The following is an 11,491-nucleotide window of genomic DNA, read 5'->3' as shown; positions in this document are numbered from 1 at the left end:
CAAAGCCTTCTTCTGTATGCTCTGGCATAAAAAAAAACAAAAAAATGTATAAATACGTTCTATTTTAAATGTATTAAGTGTCCAAAAGAAGTATTTATACGTTTTGGGATTAAACGGCAATTAATCACATATTTCACATCTAAATATTTTTTCACGTTTTTAACACGCTTGTTAAATAATAAATCAGTGGACAAATGTGTTTACCTAATACAAATGTGGTTGTACCTTTTAGTTCATTAATACAGTAATGTTATAGTAATTCCATTGATACAGTAATTTATAGTTATTCAGAAAGTTATTTGAATTTGAAAAGATATACTGTACAAGATCAAATGAGTGTAAAACAATGAGTCATCGATTTTTGGTGAGGTAATTGTTCTGCCACTAGGTGGCATTAAGTTTCATGTTGGATGTTGCTGACCGGAACAGTAGATTTTTTTGGTTTCATTTGTTGAGCAAAATTAATCCGAAAGGGGAGCAACACGTTGGCTTTTGCCCATTTTGTTCATTGTAAATTACAAATAGTCCCCAGTCACAACAAATATATATATTTCTATGATAATTAATATTGCTAACTTTTGTTATTGTGACTCCATTGTACAACGTTGTACGCCTTTATTTTTTTAAAGTTTTAAACGGAATGCGCATTGTCATTAGTGAGGCACCTTTCCGGCAAACGAGCTAGTAATAGCACTACTATTACTCAAACTTAAATCTAAAGTTAACTGTTAAGAATGCGCTAATTTTGACATCCCTAGTTTAGACCTTGTGAACGTCAACTGATTTAATTATTTCATGTAATGATGCGTATGTGATGTTTTGTACCGACCTAGGTATGTTTCAAGAGACGACACCTCCAGGTTGAGGTGATGGAGCCAGTGCGTGGACTGTCTATCCAAGGGAGCTGCGCAGCAATCCCCGTTGGTGTGAAGAGATTATTTACCGCCAGCATCATGACGGGCAAACCTGTCAGCTTTCTCTGGACTTTTGACCTGCACCACCTCCACAAGACATCACATATTGGCAAAGAGGTCAAATTGACCAAATGTTCAAATCTAAATAGTCACGATTACAATCCTGTCATCACGTCTTGAGGTGTGACTTTTCTCTCTGTGTCATCCCACAAACTAGGTGGCCTACATCCCAGAAGAAGCAGGTTTATTGACCATTTACCTGAAGGCCTTCAATGCATTGCATGCTCAGAACATCACCAAGCACATCCTTGTGCAGAACCTGCTGATGGATGCCGTCCTATATGCGACACCTCAGGACACTTTAGTCAATAAAACTGTCACACTGGTGGCTTCTGTCACACCCAGGTCGAATCCTTTAGAGTGCTTTTGGGACTTTAATGATGGCTCTTCTCCAGTTCACACCAACAGCTCAACCGTGGGCCATGAGTACAAGAATCCAGGAAACTACATGGTCCAAGTATGTTTCATGAATAAATGACAGGGCTGTGCATACCTCTTGACAGTTTAAAGTCTGCTTGGTTTTTATACTCACTGGGTGTGTTTACTCTTTGCCAGGTGAACTGTAGTAATCTGGTGAGCTGGGTTTTGGCCCAGGTTGAAGTAAACATCAGCGTCCTGGAATGCGAGGAACCAGACGTACAAGTGATTCAAGCTCCACGTCTGGCCATCTGGAGATCTCAGCCCACTTTTGTTGAGGCCACTGTGGACCTGAAAGGCTGTGTTTTATACGGAGCACAGTACCTGTGGCAAGTAGTCACAACGCCGTCCTGTGATCATAGTGACCACCATCTTCCCGCTGGGGTCTTGGCTGATCCGCTTCAGCAATCCTCGAATACAGAAATCCCACTCCCAGTGGAAGTGGATGCGCGGCGGCTACAACTGTCGTTGCCCAAAATGGCGCTGGCTACAGGGAACTACACTTTGGTGTTTTCTCTGTCATATGAAGGCGTGCCGTTGAGGAAAGCAGCCTGTCTGCAACTTAGCGTCATGGCCGCAAGGTCAGTGAAAACATGTTTTATAGCACTTCTTGTTTCATTGATAATCAATCATGTGTGGGTTGTACCAAAATATGAATTTCAAAAATTATACTGTATTTTGTCACATTTAAATGCATTTTGATCGGTTGCAAAAATTTGACACAAGAAACAATGTTTTAGAATAAAATTCATACAAACCTTTGTAACTACAAAATGCACTCAAAAATTGCAAGGATATGATTTCAGGTTACATTTCGATTAGAGATAGACCGTTATGGGTTTTTTTCAAGGATGATACCGATTATTCATGGCGCAGGAGGTCGGTAACCATATTTACAGTAAAAGGGAAACAAATATTGGTGTGGAAAAAATTCCAGTTCTTAACTTGAATTTACTGAACAACTTTTCAGATTTGCAAAATGTTAAAAAAAAATTATTCTTAGAAAATACATATATTTGTTTTAAAATTCTAACAAAAAGTTCAGAGAGTTCCCAGGGTCATTAGCGTGTCTTTAAAAACTTAAATAGCCCCGTGTTAATTTCTCCAGTAAATAAAGTTTTCCAAAATTTTGAAATATCTCTAATGTGCAATGTTTACTTATCTTTGTTATAATTTCAAAAAATCACAAAAGGTGCAGACTAAGCATCCCCAGGGTCAGCAGCATCTCTTATAAAGTTAACACAGTTGATGAACAGTTTTAAATAAATCTTTTATTGGCGGGTTTTTTTTTTTATCCAATACTGCCCGACCGATAATCGGTCTATCCCCTAATTTCAAAGATTCAACTCAATCTTGTAAAAATGTCAAATGTCTTGACAACATACAGGATTTGTTTTATTTACAAGTATTTCAGAACTGTGGAAAGCTAAACTTACCATCTAAAATACTAAACGAAAGAAAGGCTGTTGTGCTTATTGCCTCTTTAAGGGGAGAGAGAGAGACAGAGAGAGAGACTGAAGTGACTGGCAAGTATAGTCTATCGCTACGTTTGAAAGTAGTGCCGTGGTATGTGTAGTACGCAATAACAAATAGAGAAAACCACGACTGTAGATTGGTGTGAACCCAAGTCCAGAGATGACCTCATCTAAACTAAGATGTAGAAAGCATGTAGTTTGATGTCAGATGTATCCCCTGCTGTTCTCTCACAGGCTAATGCCCATCATAGAGGGTGGCACCTACCGGGTGTGGTCGAGGACTCAGGACCTCCAGCTCAGTGCAGAGCAGTCCTACGATCCCAATATGGACCCTGAGAGCCAGTCACTACTCCACTACCGATGGGATTGCCTAAGCACATCAAAGGTGAGATTATGAATGACATAGTTGTGGGTAAGCTTGATCAGTAATTCTGACTAACCGGCACTGATTGTCACACCCACCTAAGTGGGGCGGAATTCTTTCTCTGCATTTGATCCATCCCCTGAGGGAGCGGTGAGCAGCAGCAGCGCAGTTATTGTAGTCATTGGCATGTCCACCCTCAAATGTTCTGTCATAAACAGTAGGGGTGTGCCAAAAAATTGATTCTCATAAGAATTGCGATTCTCATTTAGTATAATTCAGAATCGATTTTATTTGAATTATTTTATACTGTCTTGCCTTTGTCTGTGTGTGCCTTTATTTGGAGCGCTGTTCATGTTGTACCCGATTTGCCCACTGAGGGGCAGTGTGGCTCCACGCGGTCTGATACATTAGACATTAGAGAGTAGAAGGAAAAAGTTATTCAAGTTATTCCAATAAAAGTTGGGGTTTTTTTTCAGCGTGGAGCCGTTCTTTTAAGTTATAAAAGTGCCGCAAGTAGCGCGCTAATTAGCATCAGACTGGAGTAGATCATTACAATTCCTTGCACATCTATAGATTGCAGCAAAATCATTGTCAATCAAATCATTTTGAATCAAAAATTTTCTTAATCGAAAATCGATTCTGAATCGAATTGCAGGCCCAAAAATCTGAATCAAAGATTCCCACTCCTAATAAACAGTGACGCATTCAATCTGTCTGTCAGCATCCTGAGCCCGCAATTCGGTCTATGCAAATCAACTGCCTTATTTGCATTAATATGTAACTGTTAACGTTTCTTGGAGCTTTTAAACTGGGCTTGTTAAGGGTCATTCCTCAAATCAACACTCATAATTGCAAATCTAAGCATTATTTTGAAAATTGTCTTAAAATGTTGCACGCTTAAGCAATGACGTATGTGTTCCACTTATATTGTGTAATGTTAACATTGTGACTCATTTTTTGTTCTTAACGCTTCTGCACATTTGACTTCAGTCTAATGGAAAGGGAGTTTCATGGGGGGAAAAATTAACAGTAAATTTATAAGATGTGCTGTCGTTTGGTATTTATTTACAGCTGTGGAATAGTTATATAATTGGTCATCTGGTTCTGAGCATCGAATGAAGTGAAGAGGGATTCAGAACACATTGCAATATTTTGTCTTTTTGTGTAGTGAGTGTGAATTCATTTAGTGTTTTTCACACTCAACACTTTTTTCACTGGACCGAAATATAAAACCCACGAGAATGGGTGTGTCAAACATGTGCGCGCGTGTGTATGTGTGTGTGTGTTTGGGGGTGGGGGGTTTGTGCATGTTGCATTTCCACCCTAACAATTACATTTAAACGTCACACACATACACAATCCCCAAAAAGCCTATTGAAGTACTGAATATTTCTCATTCTAATACATTACAATGCATTTCTTGTACACTTTTCTAAACACTGAACTCATTTTCCACCCTAATCTCTTATTGCAGGGTCCAGAACATTGCTCCAGCCTGAATTTCGGCTTGGGTTTAAGCGGTCCTGTACTGGGAATATCTGGCTCTGAGTTGGAGGCAGATGTTAAATACACTTTCAAACTGTCTATCAGCAAAGATGGAATGACACCAGAGTCCACCACACAAACTGTGAGCGGGCGCCTTGTACAAAATTGAGGTAACCTGTTCCAATATAGCTGACAAATGTGTGTGCGTGTACGTGCGTTGCCAGGTGCTGGTCCAGAGTGGACACATTCCCATGGTATATCTGGAGTGTGTGTCCTGTAGGGCTCAGTCCATTTACGAAGTCAGCCAGAACTCCTATGTCTACCTCCGTGGAACCTGCACTAACTGCCAGGGCTTTCACCGCGGGGTAAAAACTCACAAGCCACACTAGAACACACACACTATCACCATACCAATATGGCTGTCTCAGTGAGATGAGGTCACTGCTGCACACAGACAACAGTGAGGTCATTATTTCCAGCGTCTTCCTCCTCATTCGGCATCTCCTCTGTTGTCGAGTATTCCACCGTTTCTGGTGCAGGTATTAGTGAGTGGGTGTGAGACTGAGATCATATAAGTAGAGCCAGAGAGAATCAGTTCTATCCTTATTAAAAATGGAAAACAATGGGAAAAGACAAAATATGTGCTGAGTGACTCAAGTGTACAGTATTTAGCAGCTGGAAGTGCTTATGTGGCTTAGCTGAACTCCCAACTCATTGTCTCAGGCGTGCATATCATCAAAATTGTAACATTGGAAATGCAGTTTAATCCAGTGTGACATTACAACCTATTTTTCTCTGTCCTTCTCAGAGATGGACTGCCATGACGCTGCAGAACGAGACTCTGATCCTGGACTCGTCCTCGACCACAACAGGAAAGGACTGTATGAACCTGGTGCTGCGGCAGGGTGTCCTTCGCCATGGAGACTCGTACATTTTCACTCTGCACGTAACTGATGACACGCTGGATGGTGAGGGTGCTGCCTCCGTCACGTTGCACCACAACATGCCGCCAGCTGGCGGGGAGTGTCACCTGAAAGCGGGAGGGGAGTCGGGGGGAGACGATGGTGAAGCAGACGGTGGAGGTTGGACCATTCGAACGCTACTGGACAGAGTACACTTCAACTGCTCAGGTAAAAAATTCTTTACGTACATTTATCATGTTACACTATGAAAACAGTTGGGTCAAAAATAACTCAAATTGGGTCAAAAGGGGACCAACCCAGCTTTTGGGGTATTCATTTAAATCCCCACAAAAATGGGTCAAATAAATAACCCACAACACAACACGAAACATTGGGCACAAAAAAAAATAAATAAAATGAAATAAAAAGTTTTGTTTAGATTTTTTTGTTCCAATGCAAAAATGTGGGTTGTTTTGTGATTTAAATGTTTGGCCCATCCTTCTGGGTTGAATAAATAACCCAAAATTGGGTTATTTATGTGTTTAATAAATAACCCAAAAAGTAGATTATTTAACTCTAGGTCAAATAAATAACCCAAAGGTTAGGTTATTTAACTCTGGATCAAATAAATAACCTAAAAAGTTGATTTTTTTAAAACTTTTTCGGGTTAAATAAATAACACAAAAAAATGGGTTATTTAATTTTGGGTCAAATAAAACAACCCAAAAAGTTGGGTTATTTTTGTTGTTAAATATAAATAAAATAAAAAGTTGGGTTATTTATGTGTTTAATAAATAACCGAAAAAGTTAGGTTATTTAACTCTAGGTCAAATAAATAACGCAAAGGTTAGGTTATTTAACTCTGGATCAAATAAATAACCTAAAAAGTTTTTTTTTGTTTTTTTTACATTTTGGGGTTAAATAAATAACACAAAAAATTGGGTTATTTAATTTTGGGTCAAATAAAACAACCCAAAAAGTTGGGTTATTTTTGTTGTTAAATATAAATAAAATTTAAAAAATGGATTATTTTACTGTTGGTCAAATAAATAACCCAAAATGTTGGGCTATTTTTGTTGTTAAATAAAAGCATTTTTTTAAATGGTTTATTTAACTCTCGGTCAAATAAATAACCCAAAAAGTGTGGTTACTTTTGTTGTCAAATAAAAAAAAAATTGGATTATTTTACTCTGGGTTAAATAAATAACCCAAAAATTTGACCTATTTTTGTTGTTAAAAAAAGTGCTTTAATTATGGTTCAAATAATAAACCGAAATATTGGGTTGTTAAATCATAAAAAAAAATATATATATATATATATATATATATATATGTATAACAAAAATAATAATAATAATTCATTACATACGGAAGTGCCTTTCAAGACCCTCAAGGACGCCGTGCAACAGTTAAAAACTAAATTTAAAAGAAAGGATTAAATAGAACCATGAATAAAGGAGCAGTGTGATTATATCGTCGACGATCTTGAACAAGTGGGTTTTCAGATTGGATTTGAAAACGGTTTTTAATAATAAAAAAAAGTTGTTATTTAATTTTGTGTCAAATTAATAACCCCCAAAAATTGGGTTAGTTCATAATCGTTACTATCATGCTCCCACCCCTAACCTCTATCCTCCCTCCCTCCAGGTTACAGTGATCGGGGCGTCTCCGAGACACCTTTACTCTACAGTTTGTTGGTGACCCGCTGCAAGGAAGACTACTGTGAGGAGTTCTGCGTGTATAAAGGAAGCAGTCCAGAGCATTCGGCCTTCCTTCCTCCAGGCTTCAGCTCGGCTCGACACCGCGTAGCTGTCTCAATCACCGTGGAGGACCTTCAGGGAGCAACAATCACTGCACTCAACAAGTAACTAAGTCAATTTGGGCTACTAAGAACTAATGAGACAAATGTAGAAAGCAAAGCGACTGTATTGATGACTGTTTGCGCACAGGTCAATTGAAGTGGTGCTGCCGGATCCACCAGCTGTGTACAGTAGTCTTCCTCACTGGCTGGCCGAGCTGACTGACAGCAGACTTAAACAGCTGCTGGAGCAAGGAGACTCCCAGAGGGTCAGGGAGCTCTCCTTGGCTCTTATTACTGTTCTGAACGAGGTAGGAGAGGCCTCAACATCAAAAGCTGACTGTGTGCAACTTTTTGAACCAATTCATTACTCACAATTATAGAAACCATCAATGCTATTCAGGAAACACAATACCGGCACTAATTCCTGATTGTTTGTCCTAACAGTACGAGCAGAGCCGGGAGTCAACTCGGGTGTCTCAAGCCGAGCGGGATTACCGAGTCAGAGTCCGCAGCAACATTACCAAGGCGCTGACTGCACTGGATCTGAACACTGTAAATGACATTCAGCAAACCTCTGCTGCGCTGGCCCAATGCACAGTGAGTATGTTTTGTCTGGAGAGGGTGAGACGGGAAGAATGAAAGGTAACAACCTGAAGAGCGTAGAAAAGTGACCTGTCGTTTCCTATGTGTGTTTTTAGGCGGTGAGTCGGGAATTCATCTGCGAGGAGTGTCAGAACAGCACACTCAACAAACTCGAGTCCATGTTAGAGATTCTGCAAAATGACACCAAGCAGGGAACGGTTACTCCAACTGAGATAGCCGACAACATCCTGAATATCATGGGTAATATAATAATGGCATTATGTCTTAACACACATTTAATTGACAATATGACAACCTCACATCTATTCCAAAAGGTGATCTGATCCATCAAGTCAGCCAATCAGCATCTTACTTCCAACCCCCCTACGTGGATTCGGCATCAATCTTCTCTACGTCTCCGTTGACCTCGTCTGGCGCATACCACGCTGGCATCCAGTTGGACCCCTCCCCTTCCACCCTAGAGCCGCACCCACTGCGAGTGGCAGCCAAAGCCTACAGCCTGTCCTCGGTCCTCATGCTTATCCTGATGCACGGCCGCGTCCTGAACGAGGAGCCGCTCGTGCTCAGGGGATCGGAGATCGCTGCCACGGGGAAGCTGGCGGACCCCCAAAGCCTGCTCTGTTACCATGGCAACAGCAGTCCAGGTGGGCCTGTTTATTCAGTGTGAACCAATCAGTCAGTGGTTGTCAATTATAAGGAGCGTCAGGATCAATGTGTCAATCTCAATGTCGTCTGTCTCCAGAGTGCCAGCGGTTCTCCATCCCCAGGGCCTTCAACAGCAGTCTTGGCAGAGCAGCTGCAGGCAACAGTGTCATGCAGTTACTCTTCCAGGTAAGTACAGCAAATACGGACTCTGCAATCCTCTGTAATTGTGATTTGTCCTCCGTAAACCCCTTTTTTTTTCCTCCCCAGTTGGAGTCTAACCCCTTCCCCTTCAACTATGTCGCCAACTACACCGTCTCCACAGAGGTGGCATCCATGGAGTTCCGCACTGAAAATGGCACCCAGATTCCCATCTCCGGACTGGATGACAGTCTCGCCATCACCGTTGCCATTAACAATGGCACCGGCGGAGAGCTTGGCGCAGAGGCCTCAGGTGCCGGCGGCGTGCCTACGGCCGGCGCCGTGAACATCAGCCAGTGCGACTCTGTCATCGTCAGGGTGATCACGGGGAACAACAACCGACAGGCTGGACTGTTTGTTCAGCTCAACTTTACCTCTCTGGAAGGTCAGTGCTCAGTTGGATTTATTTGAACTGTGAGTAAGCAGGTACATTAATATCTCTGTGAGAGGGAAATAAGTCACTGTTAGTGTAGTTGTACATTTGCCTGACTTTGGTGCTGGCGGAATGGGTTCAGTTCACTCTCAGTGACGGTAAATACATGATGTGGGATATAAAAATTGCACAGTACATTTTGTAGAGTACATTTTACTCTAAAAATAGTCTATTTGGTCCCACTCTAAACAGAGTAAAAGTCATTTTTACGAGAGAATTTGATTTTTGAATTTCTCTTGAAAAAAACTATTAAAGATTTTTCACTCCGAAATTCTAAGTACATTTTGCAAGGAGATATTTTAACAAAATTTTACTAAGGTTTTTTTTTCTTCATTTTCGTCACTTAACTTCAGAAACAGACAGCCAATCTACTCCCTGAGCCATGTTGCTCCTACTGTGCTCGTCAGCTGGAATTTTTGTACCTCCAAGAAACCTCCTTTTGGGTATTAGCAAACAGTAGGAGTGGCATAACTCAGGTGGTAGAGTGGCAGTCTTCCAAACTGAAGGTTGTGAGTTAGTTCCTCAACCCTTTGTGAACTCTAGAAAGAGAAATGTTGACCAACTTAATTGAATTACTTCAATTGGTAACACAATTGAATTACGTTAATGCAAAGTTAATATTTTGAGTTCATTAAACTTAACTCGTTCACTTCCAGCCATTTTCACTCAAACAATCCCCTTCACTCCCGGCTGTTTTACTAGATTTTGACAGATTTTGCAAGGCCCACAGAATATTCTATTGCTATAAAAACATGAAACCTACCAAAAGAAAGATTAGAGTCTCTTCTTTCATCAAGAAAAAAAAGAAGTATATTTCTATCTGTTTCCGTTCTGCAGCAATTAGCATTAAAATATAGCTAAGTTTCATCATTATTCACAAATCTATTTAGAATTCTGAGTAATTGAGGGTTTTTTCAACATGGTCCTGGTTCATTTCCTATGCTCTTCTGCCACCTGCTGGCCGCTTGTGTAATAACTACCATTTCTTCAACCTTTTTTGCATTTGAGAGGCTGCATCAAAGCCTTCTGTATGCTCTAGCATAAAAACACATAAATACGTCTTTGGGACACTTAAAACATTTAAAATAGAACATATGTAGACATTTTTGGGAGCAAATTAGTTAATATATTAACTTTGGATTGATACCAATTGAAGCAATTCAATGAAGTTGGTCAATGGTCAGCAATTCTCTTTTTAGTCTTAAGTTGGTTTAACAATTATTTTTTTTAGAGTGAAAATTGACTTCTGAGTGATAAAACTATGCCAATTCTCTCGTACACAGTAAAAATACTTACTCTCTTCCTAGTGTAAATTTTACTCTGTTTAGAGTGGGACCAAATAGACTCTTTTTACAGTAAAATGTACTCTACAAAATTTACTGTGTGGATGAACGGAGGGACAATGTGAACATTCAAATTTTAGTACAAAAAAGGGAGGGGGGTTATACCTAATGTATATATATTTTTTTATTTTATTTTTTTTAATTTTTTATTTTAATTACTGTATCCCTTTGCACAGATACAGGAGGCAGAACTGAGAGCAATGAAGATACAGAAGAGCCATATATCGAAGCCTACCTTCATTCCCATGAACAGCCTAACGAATTCAACTGCACCGACAGAAAGCGCATTACACTCAATATGACCCGAAGCCAAAGCCTTGATCATCAGAAGTACACTTTCTTCCTATCGCCTGAGTAAGATCCCCTCATTACCGATGCATGATAAACACGCTTGTAAAATCGAATCACTATGCATTTCTGCTGTGTGTTCCACAGGACGTATGACACCACACTCGACTACTTCATCAACGTGAGCACGCCCTGCAGCCGCACCTCACCGTCTGCCGGGGTTCATCTTGAGGTGGGGCTGTTTGCCTCGCTGTGCCAGTACTTTAGCGAGAGCGAGAAGCAGTGGCGAACGGACGGCATGGTTCCCCTGGCAGAAACCAACGCCAGCAGAGCCGTTTGCCGCACCAGACACCTCACCGCCTTCGCCGCAGGCCTCTTTGTGCCACCTCACGCAGTCAGCTTTACAGTACCAGTCAGTACTAGAATCAACAAAACAAAACAAAAACATATTCTGTGACATTCAGTAAGATCAACATGTAACTTTGTTCTTTTTTCTTTTTTTTTTCAGTTGCGCTCTGGCCCACCAAGCTTAGTGGTGTTGCTGGTGTGCATTCTGGGCTTGC

At 40.5% G+C, this 11,491-nt stretch overlaps 1 protein-coding gene across 1 annotated transcript in view; it reads left to right on the top strand.

The window, feature by feature from the left end:
* The window catches only part of pkd1a (polycystic kidney disease 1a), a 59,829-nt gene that overhangs the window by 34,877 nt on the left and 13,461 nt on the right, over window positions 1–11,491 (top strand). The window contains exons 20-36 of the mRNA XM_077572050.1: window positions 834–1,031; window positions 1,132–1,431; window positions 1,530–1,972; window positions 3,101–3,251; window positions 4,705–4,857; window positions 4,940–5,080; window positions 5,524–5,845; window positions 7,265–7,481; window positions 7,567–7,726; window positions 7,863–8,015; window positions 8,117–8,261; window positions 8,336–8,665; window positions 8,764–8,852; window positions 8,934–9,249; window positions 10,817–10,994; window positions 11,076–11,340; window positions 11,437–11,491. The exon at window positions 11,437–11,491 is cut by the window's right edge and continues 141 nt beyond it. Coding sequence (XP_077428176.1) covers window positions 834–1,031; window positions 1,132–1,431; window positions 1,530–1,972; window positions 3,101–3,251; window positions 4,705–4,857; window positions 4,940–5,080; window positions 5,524–5,845; window positions 7,265–7,481; window positions 7,567–7,726; window positions 7,863–8,015; window positions 8,117–8,261; window positions 8,336–8,665; window positions 8,764–8,852; window positions 8,934–9,249; window positions 10,817–10,994; window positions 11,076–11,340; window positions 11,437–11,491 — 3,616 coding nt within the window. The remainder of the gene's footprint in view (window positions 1–833; window positions 1,032–1,131; window positions 1,432–1,529; window positions 1,973–3,100; window positions 3,252–4,704; window positions 4,858–4,939; window positions 5,081–5,523; window positions 5,846–7,264; window positions 7,482–7,566; window positions 7,727–7,862; window positions 8,016–8,116; window positions 8,262–8,335; window positions 8,666–8,763; window positions 8,853–8,933; window positions 9,250–10,816; window positions 10,995–11,075; window positions 11,341–11,436) is intronic.

Source organism: Vanacampus margaritifer, chromosome 7 (genome assembly GCF_051991255.1).
Source record: "Vanacampus margaritifer isolate UIUO_Vmar chromosome 7, RoL_Vmar_1.0, whole genome shotgun sequence".
Classification (NCBI taxonomy): Eukaryota; Metazoa; Chordata; class Actinopteri; order Syngnathiformes; family Syngnathidae; genus Vanacampus; species Vanacampus margaritifer.
Note: the sequence above shows the minus strand (reverse complement) of the source record. Positions and strands in the feature narration are given on the sequence as shown.